Source organism: Panulirus ornatus, chromosome 2 (assembly GCF_036320965.1).
Source record: "Panulirus ornatus isolate Po-2019 chromosome 2, ASM3632096v1, whole genome shotgun sequence".
NCBI classification, from domain to species: Eukaryota; Metazoa; Arthropoda; class Malacostraca; order Decapoda; family Palinuridae; genus Panulirus; species Panulirus ornatus.
Genome location: NC_092225.1, coordinates 69,940,003 through 69,962,520, shown reverse-complemented (window position 1 = coordinate 69,962,520; position 22,518 = coordinate 69,940,003). Strand labels below are relative to the sequence as shown.

The window sequence follows — 22,518 nt, the reverse complement described above, 5'->3', positions numbered from 1 at the left end:
GGTTATCACACGTACGGGAATAACATTCCCTCACCCAAACGCTTGAAAGGTCTCCACTCACTTTGTGTCCTGAAGCTCCATGTACCAGATCCAACCTCCCTTAGTGTGGTCGGTTGGTATAGAGTTGTCTGGGCTTTGGGCGTATCGACTGCTACTGCTCCTAAAGCCGTCGACGTTAAGCTACACCCACCAAACGAGACATCTTCAACACCCTCAGGTGCTGAGAACGTTCTAAAACCACAGGCGACGACTTTCCTATGCATACGGCCCATGTCTTTCGTATGACCCCTTTTATACCCACTGTCATGAAAATGCTGGCTGTAGTATCATCATCCCTTGTTCTTACCACAGACGCACTGGAGAACTTAATTCGATGCTTCTCCAACGTTGCTCTGATTTTTCTTTTTCGTCAAGCTCATGGGTGATCCAGCCTTGGCAGCTGCTGATAATCTATCTTCTTTTCGTCATCTGTCCTTCCACACAACTTTCTGACAGTGACCACTTTACGCACGACACATCCTGAAGCTGCGTTTGACTGACTTGGCTTTTACAATGTGTCATGTCAAAAGTATCTTCGTTAACTCTCGTGGTTCTTGACCCGTAAGGTGTAGGGCAAAGGCCTGTGGTGTGGCGTCGAGGGCATGATGAGGGTGAGGGTGTAATGAAGATGGCCTTTTGACCTGACATACACGGATGTGATCAAAGGATGTCAAGGATGTAGACTAGGGATGACGAGAGGTGGTCACTTACATTGGAGGATGAACACCACTTGTATCTATGACTGTTGAGAGACTACCTGTGCCAGGTGGGTCAAACGAGTCTATTGTTTCAGGACTTTTCAAAACCCAACCAGTAACGTCACAGGTCAGGTCAAAGGCGACGTAACGCTTGAGTTGACAGTGAAAGAAGAGTGTGTAGTGACGTTGGCTTGGGAGGTGAGTTCATATCTATCGAGGGTGTTGTGAAGGTGCACTGGGTGGGTGTCTCCCCACGTAGTGAACATGAGGGTGAGTTATAAGTGTACAGGGAGAAATATATTGCATTCCCTCACGAACATTGTCGTTCCCAGTAAAAAGAATTCAGTTTAGCGTCCGAGATTCATGTCTATATCGTCCACAAGTGCGTTATAACTGGTGTAATGAGACGCAAGTTTACTAATAACATGAGGTAAATGAAGAGATCACTCATGAGCGATTTACTTCATCTTCCACTTTAAGCTTAGGCTGGTCGATTCAATGGGTCCTTGGTTTAAGCTAAGCTATATTTATAAACATATATATGTGTGCCGTTCATGAGATGGACTTGATTAGAGCATTCAGTTGTCCGAACCGTCATAGTTAACATAATGAAAAAGACAATATGTTGGCAAACTTTGAAAAGAAAAAAAAATGTATACGACAAAACACGATAAAAATCAGTGTCTTGCATTTGGTGCTTTAAAGTCTTTTTATTTATTAATGAGTTCATAAAAGATTCATTCCGATATTTCTGTTGGTAACGTAAATACGCACGACATAAAATCTACAACTTTTTCCACGGTAGTCGAACTGAGGGATTATGTATAAAAAATATAATACAACAATATGTAAGTGTTATCAATAGTAGCGAAAGTCGGCAACTATACCAATAGTTTGATCGACTGAATGAAAAGCTTAATATAGAAAACTGCTGACCTAGAGGCAATAGAATGAAAAGGAAAAGTTTTGGACATACTCTACATTTGAATAAATGAAAGGCACCAGGTCAGTTCTCGGCTCCAGGGGCATACAAGAAAACTAGGAACGCCTCTTAAGATGTAAGTTGATCATCTTGGGATCCCAGTTTGTAGCTAACTTTTCCTTGTCGTGTGGTATACGTTGTACTCATGTGTGAGAGGCGCATGCACCGTGCGTGCAATAGTTTGCAAGAGTGGGCGTGTGTGGTCTGACGGCGGGCGTGTGTGAGGCGAGCTGAGATCAATGTTGCGCAGGAGCGGTCTCCCCCGCGCATAATAGTGGACACGGCCGCCGCCATATTGATCCAGGAGGCCGTCGTCAGAGCAGCGGCTGAGGTGGTGGCAGCAGCAGCTTCAACGCTCCACCCAGCTTTAGTCCCGCCTTTTTATATTGTGTCCCCTTTGCCCCGTGATACACTGTGATGTTTAACGCTGAAATAGTAAAAAACAGATAATTATTAGTGACAATGTTCAGTTTTGCGAACAAAATGCTGAACGCCCTTGTGGGCAATGAAGAGCCCACGTCCGGCACACCAGGGGGCACCAATGTGCCAGGGGCGCCGCGCCCCCAAGGCCCTGGTCTCCTCCGAATGGGCGGTCCAGGGGCGCCTCGTGCATCAGTGCCCGGCATGACAGGACCCAGACCTCCTGGACCTGGTGGTAATATAGGACCTGGTGGACCAGGAGCACCAGGGGGACCTGGAGGATCAGCTGGTCCCGGTGGTCCAATGGCTCCGGGCGGTCCACTGGGTCCTGGTGGTGTAAGAGGTCCAAGTTTACCTATGGGTCAAGGTGGTTCAGTGGGTTCAGGTGGTTCTATGGGACCTGGTGGTTCAATGGGACCTGGTGGTTCAATGGGACCTGGTGGTTCAATGGGACCTGGTGGTACAATGGGACCTGGTGGTTCAATGGGACCTGGTGGTACAACAATGCCTGGAGGACCAGGTGGGCCGATTGGTAGTGGGGGTCCCATGGGGATCAATGGTCCAGGGGGACCTGGCGTTAACCGTCCACCAGGACCAGGTATGGGGGGCCCCAGACCTCCTGGAATGGGGGGACCAATGGGTCCTAGAGGCGGTATAAGGCCAGGGCCCCGAGGAATGCCCCCTGGGATGGGCCCCGGCGGTCCCCGGCCCATGCCGCCAGGAATGGGCCACCGTCCAGGAATGGGTCCTCTCGGGCCACGTGGGTTACCAATGAATGGGATGGGCGGGCCCCGCGGACCCAGACCTGGAATGATAGGTCCTGCTGGAAGTCGTGGACCAGTGCCTGGACCAGGGGTAATGGGACCAAGTGCTCCAGGAGGGCCAGCCACCCCGGCAAGCATGGGTAAGTCTGCAGTGGTCGTACGAACACCTTACTGGCCAAGCATAAACATGGAGAGATATTACTGGCACTCTCACACTGATAGATATATGGACAGATAGATTTTGGTATGCCTCATGTAATATACTTTATCTTAACAGTAGAATATTCCCTATATTGAGAAATGGTGTTACTATTAGGCTATATATTTACTCTTGAAGTACCTGACTCTTATTGTACGACAGTCTTCACGTTATGTACGACAATCTCCATCTGTTTTATGGTATAACTGGCAATACTGATGTGCCTCTTGAGGCAATCATCTCCTCGCTTGGGGTTGGTATTGGGTAGCAGTTAATAGGAGTTCAGTCCCCCTCCCGCCACTGGCAGCCTCGCTCACGCTCTCTTTATACGCCGACGTCCACTATTCTTGGCCCGGACTTTCCAGCACATATAATTGTTCTTGACCCACTCCTTAATGCCGTCAGCATCCCCATTTTTCAAGTGAACAATTCAGAGCTATTTTTCTATCAGTTTCTCTGGAATCCTTCTGATTCCCTATCGCTCTGTTCCTCTCAGTTACTTACTCTGCTCCCACAAGTTTCCGCATCTTACACTATGGTTGGTATGTACTTTAAACAGTCACTTACCATTTCTGTTACTACTTTGCTCGAGAGTGTGTGGTTAGTGTATGAAATTTTCTTGTTGGGTGTTATCCACATTTGTCTTTGTGTTATTGGTATATACGCTTTCGTAACTAGCTTTTACCGTTCTGTACTATTTTGTGTGAGTTCCCCTTATCCTTAAACTACTGCTGCTTTGGTTTTTGATGAATCGATCTTTATTATTCTATCGTATAACTTATCCATGTGTATTCACCGAGTACTCTTAGATTCGATGCGCCATCTCGTTTCTTCTGCAATCTATTAAAATACTCGTTGGTGCAACTGTGAATGACGACGGATACGTCAGTCATGCAGACATGAATGACCTACACGACCCAACACACACACACACTCGCCTCCTTTACCACTACTATGCAATGTTTACTTTGTCCCTCGTTTCCATATCTGGTTCCCGAGGAGAAACCTACAAATACGTGTGGACAAGCTATCTCTTTTCTGACACGTGTAACTGTGCATTGCACAATCTCTGGTGACATAGAGTAAACGTGTATGTATAAAAGCTGTTTAAGAGAGTGTTAAATGAAAATCTCGTCAACCAGCATTTGGGAGGCGAAGCACCAGTGTTATCCACCCAGGCCACTTCATAAGATACTCGTTTTCATTGCAAGTGTAATAGATATGCTTGATGCATTTTGGATTCGTCTCCCTTTTGTTAGAGAAGGCGATGGTCACCAGGCCTATCGAAGCTGAAGCTTTTGTCCAGACACTGGCAATGTCTACGCGCTTCCCTTGCCTCCTCTAGCAGCTTCTTACCGTTTTTAACAGCTAAATTTTACGAATATACTTTTTCATTTTCTATTCTCTAATTCTCTCTCTTCCTTTAGGCTTCCAGCATCTTGCCGTTTCAGCTGTTAAACCGTTTGTAGATTTTAACTTGTTTTGTTAGTACTCACATTTCACCAGTTTCTTTTTATCCAGACTTTATTGATATCATTATTGATATATTCAATAAATTGTTATTTCTCGTTGAATTACTTTTGAGCAGTTCTGCGGAACACTGCCTCCTACCATGACAGAGTTACTTCTGTATTACAAGAATCCATTTACATCATGTGAATGATGCATAGATTTTCATATCTTTCATATATTCTTTCAAGCGTAGATTCCCTAAAAACTCTCATTAGAATTATTTTCAGTACTCTCGCGCTTATCCCTGTTCCATTCATGATTTTTCTAGACCCCGACACACACACACACACACACACACACCACACACACACACACACACACACACACACACACACACATACATACACACACACACACACACACATACACTTCTTTTGTTGCTCTTGAATCGAAATCACTTGTGTTTTGGATCGCCGGCCCTTCAGTCCTCTTCACTCCATCATGTAGATTCGTCTCTCACGAGTCTGCTCCTTTTAACTCACCCCCCCTTTTTCATTTTACTTTCCTATCCACATTACCTCTATACCTATCTCACGAAGTTCCTTTACTAATACCGTAAAATTTCTTATATATACGATTTCTGTATTACATTTTTCACTCTTGTTCTTCCCTTCGAGCATAATGGTATCCAATTTTGACTGTGAACTCTAGCGTTTTGATCTCAGTATTCTGTAAAGGAAAAGAGAGGATTGGGTTATATGGAAATACCTCTCTTTTTCTGTTGCAATCACAAAGTTTTCTGCGAAGATTATTCAAATTACCATCTGTCTGCTTACTGTTTACCCCTGTAAACTGTTCAGTTGTTCCATGTTTTTCATAACCCTATTATGAGTATCCCTCCCCTGCTTTAGTTCCATCTGTTATCAGCTGGTACACGAGGTTTATTTTCTTCCTCGCACCATAGATAATCCTCAAGATCAATAGGAAGAATATTTTGGCTGGCGTTGGTATTTGATTGCCCTGGTGATCATTTCACTTTGATTTCATCACTTGTATTGATCCTTACTTTGATGCGTTCCTTGTTCTCGGTTGCAATTCTTTCCATTATTTGTAAGAGCCTCTCTCCTCCTCGTCACAATTACTCTCAGAGGAGCAATTTCTTGACATTTTTTTTTTTTTTACCCTCGTTGTATATAGCTCACTCATGCGACGTGTGGGTTCTGGGGGACTCTTCTTAAACAGTAATTTGTATACAGGCTAAATGTCATCTCTAGGATGAGGCCCCTTGGAGAGCTCCCAGGGAAACATTGAACAGCACTACAGTATTTTGATATTTCGTGATGGGCTAGGATGTCGATTTCACTTAGCCAAGAATATCCCACTTACTTCACGTAGCCAAGAATATCCCGCTTTGAATGCCTCAGTGTTCCTCAAAGAAGCGTATCATGTGTATTATTTTTTTCTTTTTAAAATATAGAGGTAGTAAAAGGGATGAGAAATCTTTTAAAACATTATGTTAGTTTTTTTTTTTAAAGGCTTGCTCTCTGACAAAAAACATTCTGGAAATAATTCGTAAATGCAAAGTTTTGGCTAGTTCATCCATAATTACAGTATCGTTTGATTTAGTCTGCTATTTCATTTTTGCTTCAGACGTTTTTAAATTGGCACCATTTATTTTTCCTGTTTTCTGTTGATTAACGATTCCTTTCCCGGACAGAAGTCTCCTATTGAAGCTAGATTTCGATTGAAAAAAGAAAATTTTCACGTGAAATACTGAAAGAAATCGATAAAAAAAGTGAAACGAATACATGCAATGAACTAATAGTCTGTTAAAAGGTTAGGAAAGAAGTTGCAGAACTGTGTGATGGCAGGCTAGAGAAAATATTTCTTGAGCATTTTTCCAACCTCGAGGGACAGAGTTTCGACACAGTACTGTTTCATTTCAGATTCCCGTAAATTCTAGTCCGGAACATATCATCACCATTATAACCGTCCCTCTTATTTACGGTGAATTATATTTTCACATCATCAAGGTTGTAATTATGATCACGTCTGCAATTTTCTCCTAATATTACGCTTGAAGATAATCATGTAATATACTGTAATTCAGGTAGCCAGCTTCTGTTCGGCTGAATGAATGTTGAAAATTAGATATAGTTGGCCAGCGAATGTCATGCAGATCCCATCCTATTTGGGAGAGTGTATCCGGGTGACAGGGGTCATAAATCAAAATCTTAATTTTCATACCCTCGGGCATTAGAGTTTGATGGAACTAATATAACCTCAGAGTGCAGCCACATACATGGTGAGGGTGTATGTGGTCTTGGAATTACCTCCTGAAGAAGGTGTTGAAAGGTTCTTCGGCTGGTGGATGTAGCAGAGTTTAGACTACCCTGGCAGTTGACAGGTCAAAAATCCTAGCAACCAATCCAACCAACCAACTTATACATACCTCATCACTTGGCTAGATTTGATGTAAGCCTGCCTTTTTTTTTTTTTTTTTTTGAAAGAGTTTCAAATTAGAAATATCAACCATCACATACGTGCCACCACTAGGAAAAAACAAACTTGATTATGAGTGTGGTTAAGGGTAACATGGGACCTATTGCCCCTGCCGTATCAATTTCGACACTCGCATTTGGTCTTTTGAACCAAAATATCCATTCCGTGGAATTTGGATATCACAGAATGATGACACCCTGTGTAAATGTTAGAGTAGGTTGTATATATTTTTATCTTTTTCATGTATATATATATATATATATATATATATATATATATATATATATATATATATATATATCTAACAGGACATCCATATAAACATTTGCGAGGATACTCGACTCGATATACAAAAAAAAAAAACTACGCCCACATGTACGTTATTATTGTAAAATGTGTTACAGTGATACGTTAATTTGAAAAATGATTAAAACTGTTTTTTTATGGGAATATATATTTCATCCTCTCAGCAATCATTTATCAGAGGCAGTGAAATTCGACAAATTTGTAGTGGTTAAACTAACGTCCCAGTAAGTTTTATCCTGCCTTCACTTATATATGATATCTCTGAGCAAATTGATATAATTTCGTATGACAGTTAAAGGAAAGATTTTGAATAAGGATGATAAAGGACTGAGCTAATTCAATCACTGACTACGGATGGCGTCCGTTCCCATGTGGGTATCGAAGTTTCTTTTGAAAACCGTAAAGAAAATGGAGAACTATAGGGATATTAACGATTCCTCTTCATATATATATATATATATATATATATATATATATATATATATATATATATATATATATATATATATATATATATACTCATATTCCACTTGTGACATCTTACGAAGGAAATATATTGTTTTTTTGGTTTCTCTTTTGTTATTTAAATATTTATCCCTTCTTGCTGCCAACAGTCAGCATAAAGATGGGTTTGAGGTCAAACACATCTTCACTATGTTGCCCAGACGTCTTTGACGTGACCGGCAAATGTGGCTTGGTATAATGACGGTTAGCATGTAATAATGATGGACTTTGACCTCTAACCCTTTAACGGGGTCAGGTCAAGTGCTTGCGTTGTCGAGAGAATAGTTTCATGAACACTACTCGTATTCAGATTAGTAAGGGTCAAGTGTATATTCGCTTTGTTTCAGGGACTTTGACCTGACCTTTGCAGGTTAGGTCAAAGGAATGCAGTATCTAGGGAATGAAAATGAGTGTATGGTGAAGATCAGAGATTAAAAATCAGTGGTATCGGGGATGTAGTTCATTAAAATATCGTCAATAGAACATTGAATGAGGATTGAATCATATCCATAGACTTGTAGTCAAGATATGATGTACTGGTGCTTACGTGGGCCAAGGTTGTTGCAGTTTTGAAGGTTAGGTATTGAAAATGTAGTATATATTGATGAGAGGATGTTATCTCTTTGCAGAAGAGGAAAACGTTGATTTCTCAACTGTTTGTCTTTATTTCCTTTATTTTATTTCCAACTATCAGTACTTGAAACATAGTTGTCCAAAACATAGTGAAGATACCTTATAACAGAAATTTAATGGTTAGGTCCAACTCGTCATCTGCGATTTGGTGTCTTTGACCTAACCCGTCGTAATGTGTGATTTCTAAGGTCCCCCAGAACAGTGAAGATGAGTTTGAACTGACCATTACATTTTTGGTTTATCTTCACTATGTTTTGGGTGAATAGTGCTGATGAGGGTGTAGTAAAGATGGCTTTTGACCTTATCTTCATATATTCCCTTACTTTTATTTTATATTGTTTTCTCTATGTTTCTCTTTATGATTTTTTCTTCCGAAGATCAACATTTTTCTTACCCGAAACTTATTGAAGATGCCTTTAACCTCAAAGGTTTAAGGTGGTGTTGATGGTGTAGAGAAGGTGAGGGTGTACTGAATATGGTTTCTGACCTGACCATCAATTGTCATTTCAAAGGCCAGTGGTATGTATCACAGGTATTGAGATAAGGTGGCCTTTCATTCCATTCGTGAGGGTCAGGTCAAAGGCCCTGGAACACAGAGAAAATGATGCTGATGATGATGAGACATGCTTCAGTATTGGAGCAGATAATGAGTGGCTGCAGAAGGGTGGGGGTTGGGGGTGGGGGGGGGCAGGCCGTTTAACGACAAGGGCTGACCTCCGGTAAGGTCAAACGAGTCCGGCAACACTGCTGTGGTGAATATAATAAGTAGTGAAATTATAGTACATATATAATGATACGAAGAATTCTCAGGTTAAATGAATGGCAGTGCTGTGGAGGGTGAGTGAACTGAAGCTGTAATTGAGGAGGGCGTAGTGAGGATGCATTTGTAGAGGTTGTATTGAAAATGCTTATGTAGCGGATGTAGTGAAGATTTATTTGCAGAGGGTGCAGTGAAGATGCGTTAGTCTTGGGTGGAGTGGATTTAGGTTCATCGAACGATGCAGAGTGAATATGAAGATATTTGATTAGGGGGAAGATGAATTCATATTCAACAGGGGTTCAGTGAAGTTCAGTAGTATCTTCCTCTGTGGTGAACATGACAGAATCACAGCGTGGAGGGAAACATTCTACATACGCTCGCATATGTGGATGTTTGGAGTTTCCATTTTCTCTTTCTATATACACATTCTCACCACCATTCCTGGCTGTATCAAGGTAGCGTCAAGAACATCCACCCTCTGGCCGTCGTGTATGACGCCACGAGCCCAGAGCCCACCCGCTGCAGCCAAACCTCACAGATACGTTCCTTGGTTTCCTTGATATCTTTTGTTCGACACTGAGGTACGAAAATATATAGGACGACAGACAGGGCCTGAAGAGAAATAAGATAATTTGCGCTTTTCTATCAAGACTAATAAATGATAGGGTGATAATATGAACCTTTAGGGAGGAGTGTTTGGCGGTCAGGAGAGAGTGAGGTTGGATGGTCTCTCTTAAACAAGCATTCGCCCGCCAAATCCTCTTGTCTGTCGAGAAGCGAGACAAGAAAAGGGATACAGAAAGCATGTTGGGGAGGGAAAGGTTGGGGGGGGAGGGGTTGAGGATGTGGTTGGAGAGGGATGGCAGGAAGGAGAGAGAGAGAGAGAGAGAGAGAGAGAGAGAGAGAGAGAGAGAGAGAGAGGCAAAGGGATGGGTAAAGGAATCAGAAGGTGGAAGGACAGAGCTGCACACAAGGGTAGTAGCAGTGGTGGAGGAGGATGGAAGGGAGGGAGGGATGCATGTATGTAGGTGTTGTAAGAAGGGGGAGCTGGAGCAGGGATGCAGGAGTTGGATACCAATGTCCACCAGCGAAGGCACTCACATTCAGAGTAGTCTGTATAAAACAAAGAAGGGAGTTGTGCCCAGACACGGATGGTCGGTCTCGCAGTTTGTTTCCTGCCACGACCTCTCACAGACAGCCACGTTATGACTCGGTGATCTGTTGCTGTTTTGAATTTCTCTTGCATATCCCTATTTGCCAGCCACTTCAGACTGATGTGCCTTGCCTCTATTAAGTAGCTCTTGTCCCTTCCGGATTTTCAGCGAACTCTTGAAAACGTTCCTGACTTACATACATACCTGGTGGTACTGTGAACTTGTCCCGTGCACGCACGCGAGCATTCCTCCATGCACAGACGTAATTACACGTGACCAGTCGCGCGCGTTTTACAAGCACAAACACACACAAGTGTGGGTGAAGTATTCAGTCATGTTCCCACGAGTAATCTTGTCTCTATGTGGAAAATCTTTACCCTTCCCGAACCATTTCCTTCCGCTACACTGTTTCCCTCTCTTCTTTCCCTTAGTTGCAGGCACTTCTTACCCACAATGTTTCCACTGTATCAGTGTATGAATGAAATGATGGAAATGTATAAGGGAGATGGTAACCACCAGGCATTAGAAATACGTAGACGTTTTCGTTTTTTTTTTTTTTTTTTTTGTGTGCGTGTGCGCGGGTGTGTGTGTGTGTGTGTGTGTGTGTGTGTGTGTGTGTGTGTGTGTGTGTGTGTGGGAACAATGGAGGCTGCTATATCAGCTCATTATATCATATTTTGTGTGCATATTCACTATATTGTTGAGTTAGCTAATTCTAGTCGTCACATATTACAGTAAATATCCACAAAGCAGGTTCTCATTTAGCTAGAAAATCATGATTAAGAAATATAATGATAATGTACAAACAATATGGCTCTTGTTTTCCGTTTTCCTCTCTCATCTTTTACCCATCTGTCACTATGCATAACGCCCTGATGGAGTTCCTGTGGGAAAGAGGGATAACTAAAGAATTCCTGGTGTTTTGCGCCATGAAAGGAGATGTCCTTAAACGTAAGGGATGACATCAAACGAGGAGAAGGCGCAGGGAAGAGAACAATTAAGTCTTACACAGCTACTTTAAGGAAGGCTGACTTGGTAAGCTGAACTTTCCTAGACCTGGGAAAAGAACAGTGTCTTCACAGATCCTGTCAAGACACGAAGGTGTAGAGAGAGAGTGTGCGTAGCAGCAAGAAGGGAGTAGACAGAAAGAGAGAGAGACAAGAGGCGATCGGTGAAAAGAAAGAAGTTATGTCTTGAAAATAAACCAGTGCCAGAAATGACATCGAAACAAGAGTGAAAGAAAACGAGTGAAATACGAAAGCAACTTTTCTGATTTCGCGTAGACCATCCCAAACCATTACATGAAGTTTTAAGGGACATATTACGAGAACTAAATGATTATGTTAGACGCTCAGGAAAGGAGGAATTAACACGTGAATAAACGAGTGGGAAACTCAATATGAAATTTCAGATCATGTTTACTCTTGAGGAATTGGCATGAAGTTTGCACTGGCCAAGTAGGGTAGAGGAGATACCATAGATAGGTTTACTGGAAGTGTGGAGGCTCATTGGACGCGCTGGTCCGGCATGTAACTCATGGACAAGACATCAGTATCATCATTCGTATCCAAAGACCGTGCAGCGAAGGCCCTCGTCAACCAGGGCAGTGTCCTAACAGAGAGAGAGAGAGAGAGAGAGAGAGAGAGAGAGAGAGAGAGAGAGAGAGAGAGAGAGAGAGAGAGAGAGAGAGACGTACCAATATTGTTAACACTGCAGGGAACTGGGGAGAAATCACCGCGTAACAGATTGGGGGATTTCTTGAGTGGCACAAGCTACTTAAGTGGTGGACAGCAAGGATTTAGAAAGGGGATTTTACGTGATGAAGCTGTTAAAGTTCCTCTGAGAAAAAGGAACGTCTTAGGAAATAACTTCTTGAGGGATTTCGTTATGCCATCTTCCAGGAAATGCTTGTGTCAGAATAAGGTCGACGTAATGGGACTGACAGCAGTCTAAGTGAGGGAGATAGAGCAGAGAACACACGTCAGTGAAGCCTCTGCGAGCTGGTAGAGGGTGTCAGGTGCAGTTCCTCAGAACTGTGCTGACGAATACTGCTATCTTAGGTTCATAGAGATGATGACGCCAGTTGAGGTAGGAGGATCATACCTGAAGATGTTTACTGATGATGCTGAACTCGTGAACGAAGTGCAGAGTTACAAGGACTGCAGAAAGAAATGGAGCAGTGTTCTTCGTATATGACGAATGAGATTTACACTTGGAAAATCTAAAGTAATGAAGACGAAGAATGGAGTAAACAGAACGCACCGCAGATATCCTACTGGGGGACAAACAGATGTTTGTCCCCCAGATTTGTGCTTTGAATGCGAACTAAGAGTTAGCTTTATGCTTAAGTTACCGCTGGAACTTCAAGTAAGAGGGATTGTAAGAGAGGCAAACTAATATTGTGGCCAACGTATCTTGAATGCCTTCAAGTACATGGACAGTGAGTTGGATAGAAAGATATAAACGACGTGCCATGGACCCAAGCTGGAATACTCCGCAACAATTTAGTCTTCTTACTTAAGGAGACACACAGTCACATAAAACTGTTGGAAATGCTCCAAGAGAATGCAACAAGAGTGGGACCAGAATGTCGTGGAATGAATTGCGAAAAGGGGAGGAGGGAAGACCCAGATCTGTCCACATTAAAGGAAGAAGGACTTAGGGAGAGATGCGATGACCATGTATGAAGTGTCTCATACTGTTCTTAAAGACGTTATGATAGATGAGAATCCAGAACCAGACGAAATAAGTTAGGAAAGACATTTTGGGGTGGTGCTGGAGGAGGCATGTCTTTAGTAACACAGATGTGGACAAAGTGGAACGCGCTCAGCGAAGAGGGGGTAAATATATACAGCACTAGAGAATTTAAAAGCTTATATGATAGATATACAGTGATAAGAAATAAGGGTAACACGCGTGTACATGTCACTCTCCACATGTACAAACAGATAACCACAGATAGGTAATCACACACACACACACACACACACACACACACGACTGAACATGTCGACAGTGACCAGTTCTTAGAAGAATGTAGGGATTGCGCAGCCAGAGGACATAACATTAAAAAGATTGAGCAAGAAACCTTTAAAGAAAGATTTAGAGAAGCATTATTATAGTTTAAGGGTGATGGCCAAATGGAATGAACTGAAACGGTGTGGTAAATGCAGACAACACACAGAAGTTGAAAAAAAAAGGTTGCATGATAATGGAGAATGTTCAAGAAATGTAACACCACAAGATGTAGATGGATAGATAGATAGATTATGACCATTAATGTCATTTCTCGTACACGGTGGCAATGCGAACTCCCAGCAAACCTTGGCAACACTTTGAAATGCCCACTGATGATGGTCTACACAACCACCAGTTGTCTATATCAGATGTTACGTTTCATGGTAAGATGAATGAGCTCAGTACAGCCAGGTCAGTTGAGACGAGTGTTCTTGTCATCACAATGGCTTGGAATATTGTTCCTTCCACGTACTACATGGAGGATTATGACCTTCCGGACGTTCCAGCAGTCGTGGTGGTGGGGGCATAGTGCTCCTCTGTCATGAGGAACCATAGTATGTTCCCTCTCAAGTGTCGAAATCAACGATGGTTGGGAAATATGGTGGGTGTTCTCAGCACTGGGCACCCTCCCTCACCAAACTGTTTCGATCGCTCGGGACACTGTAGGCACCCAACCTCAAGCAGAATGTCTCCATCATTCGGTGTATGCTCTGTCATCCGCCTCGCTCCCCCTACACGGATATGCTAATCAAGCCATCTTATTAAAACCCCGGATTACCTCAGAGTCGGATGCTCGTGAGTTAAGTCAGCGGTGAGTGAGGACTTTGATGAAACAGTTGCCGCAGACTTGTAGGAAGAATTGCATTTCATTCTCAGGTTTTTATATTTTCCGACTTACGGTTGGAACTCGACCTTAATCTTACGGGTGTGGCTGACCAGTGTCTAATCCCTGTAACAGCTGAATTGCTGCTGGTCGTAACAGCGCAATTACTGACTTTATGGCTCCCTCTGCCTCAACCACACCACTGGACATCAGTGGAGCCGTATGTCCACATGTCTAAGCCGGGTACAGATATCACACTACGCCACTTTGGACTGTGGATTTTATGGTATCCATGGACTGAACTTCATATCGTGGACGACGTAGAAAACGGATTACCTCAACACTTATCATGGATGCCTAACCATCGATCAGTTGTTTACCCAGAGGAATCAGTGTGACTTCACCCAGTTGACGTACCCTGGGTCACATTCGTAGGCCGTAATTCCTCACTGATTGGGAGAGTTCTTGTCTCTCAAACACCCAAGTCAACAAGCTCCATCCGCTCAGTGACTTAGGACCCATTACTCTGTGAAAGTTCTGGGTTTGACTGTGTTTACAAGAGGTATATTGTGAGTTCCATATGCCATTGGTAGGTTGGCAGTATGAGCACCTCAGCTTCTTAGATTTTATATATCACAACTTAGTGGGAGGCAAGACGCTCCCTCTGTGGCTCTTACTTCATTGGATTTACCAGAGCTATCGACCTAATTAGCTATAACATAATCATTTAGCATTATAATCAACAAATGGCTGCGGAGGAGTCTCACTTGAGTGAGCACTGTGAGGCTGTACACTACTGAAGGGTCAAGTTCACTTTCCAGGCCATAGCCTAGTGTGTTCCAGAGCCACAGAGATGATTGGGACTCTTGTTCCTCCTCATCCACTGTGGTATACCTTGGTGGCTGCACCTCCTCGATGGTATATCAGCCTAGTGACCAACCCTGTCCCGTCTTCTACTGTCTTACATGGCCCAGGTCTCCGGCAGGTTTCACAGTCCACCAGCTGCTTCTTGTTGTCACTCTGGGTGATGACTTTGGAATGGAAGAAACAGGTCAACACATCATCAAGTGCCTCACCTATCGTCTCGACATTCTTCGACGATTCGTGTCACTTGAACTCCTTGTACCAGAAGGCAATGATATATACACAGCTTTCATTATTCCCAACATTACCTACGGTGCCCTCACGTGGCTATCCTTCCTATCCTCCATATAACAAAAGGTTTTATACATAAGATGCAGACAGTGGCACGCAAGATCGTCCCCGTTCCCTCGTACACCACCTATTAAGAGGCGATTAAGCACGCTGGTCTTGCTCTATCCCTTTGGACCTGGTTTGTCAGTCTGGAAGGAAGCTACCGTACATGTGTACCTCGCCGACACCTCTTGCGTCCGGCGATTCTTCGGTCCCAAGCTGCTATGAACATCATGCGTGAGCAGTCGACAGCCTCGCCATCTTTTGTCTAAAGGACATCTGTTTGACCCTCCTCCTCTCTTGATAGCCCCCACTGCCTTTATTATGTGGACTTGATTTGGACAAATTGAGCCTTTGGCTGTATCTAATCCAGTCAACCTTTAAGTCATCATTAGCATTTTTATTATCATTATTACACACACACACACACACACACACACACACACACACACACACACACACACCTCTACTCTTAACTCTTATTTTTAGCTAACTTCTCAAAATTGAATACCAAGCCACCAGTACAGCATTCCACTCATCTTCCTCCATGTTGGGAGTTGTTCCCTGTCGTCTTGTATGCTAAGGTACTTATTTTTATTTCTTTAACGTAATTTTAATGAATTTGCATAATGAGAAGTTACTGGGTAATGATGAAGTACCCATTTTCAATGTGTCTGAGTAGTGATGTGCATATGGAGAGGTTGGGTTGCAATACCATGTTGTATGTTACATACTCAGTGTAACAGAAATATTGTTGATTGGTTGCTTAGGCCATTCGACGCGTGTATGGCTCAAGATGAAGTGCCTGAGAACTGGTGACGGGCATGTATACATAGTTCTTTGGTAGAAGGACAAATGGGATAAAAAGGAATCCTCCCATTTACAGAGATATGATACATGTGTTGAGTCCTACAGGTGAGGTGTATGGGAGGCGGGTGGTTGAGACGATGGTGCCATGCTCGGAATAATGGACAGCACTGTGGCTTGAGGAGAGGTAGTGTGTGTGTGTGTGTGGACCAGGTGTTTGCTGGAGATGTGGGGTAACTGAAGATTGATTAAGGTAGAAAATTTCTTCAGTAGCAGTGGAACTGATGGAGACAAGACATTCCATTATAAGGAAAGAATACATTTGCCAGCGCTGGATGAGATATATGCCAGAGCTGGATGAGATATATGCCAGAGCCGGATGAGATATATGCCAGAGCTGGATGAGATATATGCCAGCGTTGGATGAGATATATGCCAGAGCTAGATGAGTTATGTACCAGAGCTGGATGAGATATATGCCAGCTTTGGATGAGATATATGCCAGAGCTGGATGAGTTATATGCCAGAGCTGGATGAGATATATGCCAGCGGTGGATGAGATATATGCCAGAGCTGGATGAGTTATATACCAGAGCTGGATGAGATATATGCCAGCGTTGGATGAGATATATGCCAGCGTTGGATGAGATATAAGCCAGAGCTGGATGAGTTATATGCCAAAGTTGGATGAGTTATATGCCAGAGCTGGATGAGATGTGATTAGTGGGATATAGCCTACCACACTGAAACAGTTCCATATATCTTTTTAATCAAAGATTTCGTGTAACTTTGTCTCTAAATGTGGCTAATTTGACTCTGATTATGATATTAATGGCTTAATCCATTTTGATAACTTTATATTAGTATGTTCCATTATAGAGTTTGAGTGGGAGTAGCTTTTCATTTCTAGGACAGTTTGAATTGTTCTTAATCCAGAAAGTGATTAACTGATTACGTTAACATTTTCATTCAGAACCGATTTACATTTTCCTTTTCTTGATGAATTTCTGGATTATAGACTGTCGTATTGAGTATATGGCTCAGTTAAAAAAAAAAAAAAAATCTCGGGCAAACTATAAGGTTGACGTAATGAATAGAGTTGAATCCTGTAGATTGCCTCAAACGGTATGTGATTATCGTCAAGAACATACTCGAAGAGGGTAACTGTGCTATGTTAGAGGCTCCAGTCATGGACAGAAGCCCACATCAAGGCCAGCCTTTAACTAAAGCATGAGAAGGGTTAGAGAGAGAGAGAGAGAGAGAGAGAGAGAGAGAGAGAGAGAGAGAGAGAGAGAGAGAGATTTGAGACTACAAGAGGAAATATACTTGCAGAATTTTGGAGGGAGTGGTAAATGTGCCCTTTTAAGGTGACAAGTGACAGATCGCATTTGTTAGGAAAGACATGGAGAGAGAGAGAGAGAGAGAGAGAGAGAGAGAGAGAGAGAGAGAGAGAGAGAGAGAGAGAGAGAGAGAGAGAGAGTTCCAAAGCTTTTCGATGTAGGGAAACAGATCTCAAATGGCCCATTCTTGGGGTTGCCAGAGGTCCTACAGTGACCATTAGACTCAGTAGCTTGCCCAGTACGACGTGGTCTAGCTAGTAGCGGAGGCGCACAAGCAGCCAGCTTTCAGGAGCAGAGACCAAAGTAAAATCCATAGAGAAGTGAAATGGAATCAAGGCTGCGGCGTAGGCGTTTGGGTCAAGTTGTACGGGCAGACTGGGAGGGTTGAATTGTCCAGTTGCTTTAGTCTCGAGTCTCTTTTAGTAAGTATAGAGAGCTAGAACCTCCTTACATGAGAGAGCAGGTCTCCATACAAGGACGGGATTGCATAATGGTAGCAACTGATCGGAAGAGAAGTATCCATGACATCTGACAAAACTTTCCCCCAGTTTCTTGAGGTGGACTTGGCTATTTGTACAATGATTGCTATCCAAGATAAGGCTGAGATATTACGGTAATATCCCGTATGTCTAATATGCTGAGTGGTGGTATAGCAGATCCATCGAAAGAGGAAAGTTGTGAGGAGTTTTAGAGAGAAAGATGGGCATAAACTGGGTTTTATAGGCATTAAACCTAACCACGGCGCGTCTACACCCCTCTGGAAAATCCTGTCCAAGTCTTGAGTTTATAGAGGAAGTTGTGACGAGACGAGACGACGCCAATCGAGTATAAGGAAGGATGGACGGGATCTGACGGAAGTGGAGCAACACAGAGCTGAGTCAGTCAGCGAGTGAATGTTTTTGCTTCAATGGCCCGGATTAGAGTGTCCAATTGCGTATTTGTATATCCCCTGATGTGATTATGACACGAAAGTGCACTTGGGAACTTATCGTGTTTCATTTCCCCGTGGACTCGCAGGAATATATATATATATATATATATATATATATATATGATATAGAAGTTCAGGCCAGGAGAGCTGTTCTAGCAAGCAACAGTACAGGTGTAAGTTTACCTGACCTTCAGATCGACCCCTGGCCAGCTAACCTTGCATGTTCCTTTGTGGGATTTATGGTCAGCGTTTGTGAGAGGTCATTAAACCGCGCGTCCATTTGAGTGTTGGTTGCCAGTGTATGAAATTCTCAGGTTAAAGGTCCTCGAACTTTGCTCAAAAGGAAGGGACTGCATGAAGGTACATAACAGAATTAAGCAGAATATATATATATATATATATATATATATATATATATATATATATATATATATATATATATATATATATATATATATATATATATTACCTGATCGCAGTTTACAGCATGAGCGAAGTAGCGCCAAGAACAAAAGAAGAGAGATTTCATCTGCTCACATCGATTCCCTAGTTATCATGGGTAATGCACCGAAACCACAGCTCCCCATGCACACCCAGGCCTCAGACCTTTCCGTGGTTCACCCCAGACGTTTTACATGCCCTGGTTCAGTCCATTGACAGCTTGTCGATCCAAGTATACGACATTGTTAGAATTCACTCTGTTCCTTGCAAGCCTTTCACCCTCCTGCATGTTTCAGATCCCGATCGCTCATTTTTTTTTTTTTTTGACTCCAACCTTCCGTCTCCAGTTTGGAACTCTGACACATATATCTTCTTTGTCAAGCTTTCCTCGCTCATTCTCTCTATATGTCCAAACCATTTTAGCACAGCCTCTTCTGCTCTCGCAACCACATATTGTTCTGAAACATTTCATGTCCAACACATCCACCCTTCACACAGCCCACGCATCGCATTCATATTATATTGCTAGGACTACCGTACCTTCAGACTTACCCATTTTTGCCCTCTCAGATGATGATCTCTCCAAGCAGTGTTCAGTGCTCCCAGAACCTTCGCCTCCTCACCCACCCTGTGACTCCCTTCACCTTCCATGGTTATATTCGCTGCCATGTCCACTCCCAAGCGTCTAAAACACTTCACTTTCTCCAGCTATTTTCCATTCAAACATACCCAACAATATATTCACATAGAATTGAATACAGCAGCATATTAATAGTTATTAATCTTCTTTTATATATGTTTTAAGATATGCTGTAGTGTCCAATTGTATGTGCATTAGAGAAACCCGTCTTGCACCAACTGTATATATATACTTGAGCGCGCGATCAAGTATTATTCCCGTGAGTCCTCGGAGAAATGAAACATCATCAGGGGAGATACAAGAAAGAAATAGAAGTCACTTGATATACAACGAAGAGACCTTGTTTACCAAATGGCGTCCTAGCTACGTCTCTTCGTTGTATATTAACTGACTTGTATTTCTTTTTTGTATCTCCCCTGATGATGTGATCAATACACGAAAGTGTACTTGGGAACTTATCGTGTTTCATTTCCCCGTGGACTCGTAGAAATATATATATGAATTAGAGGATAGATTTTGTTTAAAAGAAAGGGCGCGAGAATGATGGACCACATAATCAATTTATTAAGAAAAAATAGATACGTAAATAATTGAGTAGGTGTGAGGAAATAGTTGGTAAAAGAAATGTCAGTAGGACAGATACTGACTGTAAAAAATAACATTATAGAAAAATGAGTAACAAGAGACGATGAAAATTGGGAAGATTCGTAAATGATAATAGACATTTTGGATCGTGAAGAGACAGTAGAAAGGTATCAAAAGATGCGAAATAAAAACATATGGCGAAGAAGAAGGTTAATGGTAATCATAACCCTTGATTACATTAATCTCCATGTGTGTCTTGTAGTCATTGAAGCAAGTGATGATGTGGTCGATAATCAGGGATCTGGTCCTGTCTTGCCTTAATGTTATGGTAAGGTTGTAAGTGTGTGTGTGTGTGTGTGTGTGTAGACTGTAGCTTCATTTTCCTTCCAGTATGACCTCTCTCCATATCAGTTGCATTTTCGTCCCAGGATGACCTTCTCTTATCTAAACGATTTCGTAACAAGGTCACTTACCTGGTCTGTCTGAGGTGTCTTGGTCACTCAGGGTTGGTGACTTTGTATTATTTCTCGGAGATAACTGGCAGCGCCGCGAGAAATCAAAGTGTCTCTTATTTCTCAGAGAGATATAGGAATATTAGCTCTTCGAGTTCTGCCTGTCACCTTAGACATCTCATCTACCTGTTCATTATCATGATTATTGGTGAACATGCGAGTAGTTCATGATACTGGATTTATCAAAATAACAGCTATATTTACGTCTATCAATCAATCTATCTATCTATCTATCTCTCTATCCATCTATCTATATCTGTTATCATTCATACAGTCCTAAATTAGTCAGTTTGGATCAGATGTGTATGGTAGACCCTTCTCAGCATCACGTACCTCAGCAGTCCATGCCTAGTGTGTCAACATGAAACATGGACTTGCACGCTTATGAAACTTTTCTGTGTTGAGGGGATTTGGTCCACAGATCTTTTAAGACCTAGAGGCAATACCCTCTGCTGAATTTTCCATATTCCCTTATGGGATCGTGATAGTAGAAAGCAGGTGGGCAGTGCATGATATAATTTAACGTATATCTTGTTAACTGGAACATTGGAGTGAGATGATGCAACATAACATTTTGTTAATTGGAACAACGGAGTGAGATGATGTAGCACATTTTTTGGTTTACTGGAGTTTTCCGTTCTCGTGTTTTTTTTAGAGGAGGTTTTGACTGATAAAGCAGTGGCTCTAGCATTAAAACACTGACGGTTTTGTCAGAGATGTGGCGTGATTCAGAGGCAGGCTTAGTAGGATTGGAATGTGGTCAAGTTGTACACAAGATGAGGATTGCGTCCCTCTGGGTCTCGACACAGATCGTTTGAGGTTTCCCCTTTGCATCTGAAGCATAGTCACCAATAGGTCTTGGAGTCTTTACAGACACCATGAGCTTCCATCTTGCCTTAGAATCAGCCAGGTTCTCCCGTGGCTTAACAGTGCACGTTCTCTTGTTCCATTTTTTTACCACAGAAAGAACTCCGGCGATTTAGTTTGGCAGTTAACGCAATTGAAGATCACTGGTGGACAGCTATATGGTGAAATGATATCCCCAACAGCGGTTCGGGGGTTTGTCAGGTTACCATGATATGGTACATAAAACCAGCGCAGAGGCTGAAGAATGAACAAATCCAGGGAAAATAATCTTTTCGAAATTGAAGGATATCGTTTTCTCCCCATTGCACCCTCCTCAATCCGGGTTATAAAAACAGGCAACGATGGCGTCCTCACTGCAAGGTCCCTTTACAATATCATCCCCGGATATCAATAGGAAACCGTGCCAGGAGACAACGCCCCTCCCCCCGGGAGAAATTCATAGTCAATTACATCGAAGCCTCGACATCTTGGGGGGCGTGTGTCACCTTGTGTGTTTGAGGAGATTTTTGATCTGATTAGCCATCTTGGCCTCGATCATGACTACACCTCCGCTTCCTGGACAGTTGGAGCGCATCCATCAGCGACTTTACGAACTGTGACGGGAGTGAGGGAGGGAGGGAGAGAGGAGTGACCGATCCAGTGGCGTGTGGTAGTATGAGTTTCATGTTTTCCGGCCGAGGAGCAGGTAAGGTTTAGGCTATCACAGGAACCTCTACGTCCACCTCTCTACCGGGCAAGAGGATGGCTGGGAAGCAGCTATGTCTGATGGCGGATAGACCCCCAGTAGCTGTTGGGTATGAGGCGCAAGAACTAGAGATAAGAATATATTTTCTGGTGTGGCAACCGTGAAATTCAGTGTGTCTTTGTGTTACATATGAACCACAATAAAGAGTGTATGTGGTCTTAGAATTGCCAACAATACCTGAAGGTTTTAAAGATTTTTCTGT

General features: G+C 42.7%; 1 protein-coding gene across 10 annotated transcripts in view; it reads left to right on the top strand.

Moving 5' to 3' along the window:
* The first annotated feature begins 2,032 nt into the window (after window positions 1-2,032).
* The window catches only part of LOC139757015 (uncharacterized), a 294,829-nt gene continuing 274,343 nt past the window's right edge, over window positions 2,033-22,518 (top strand). For all 10 annotated transcript variants that reach the window (XM_071677054.1, XM_071677062.1, XM_071677006.1 and 7 more), the window contains exon 1: window positions 2,033-3,043. In XM_071677054.1, the coding sequence (XP_071533155.1) occupies window positions 2,182-3,043 (862 nt within the window). In that variant the 5' untranslated portion in view covers window positions 2,033-2,181. The remainder of the gene's footprint in view (window positions 3,044-22,518) is intronic.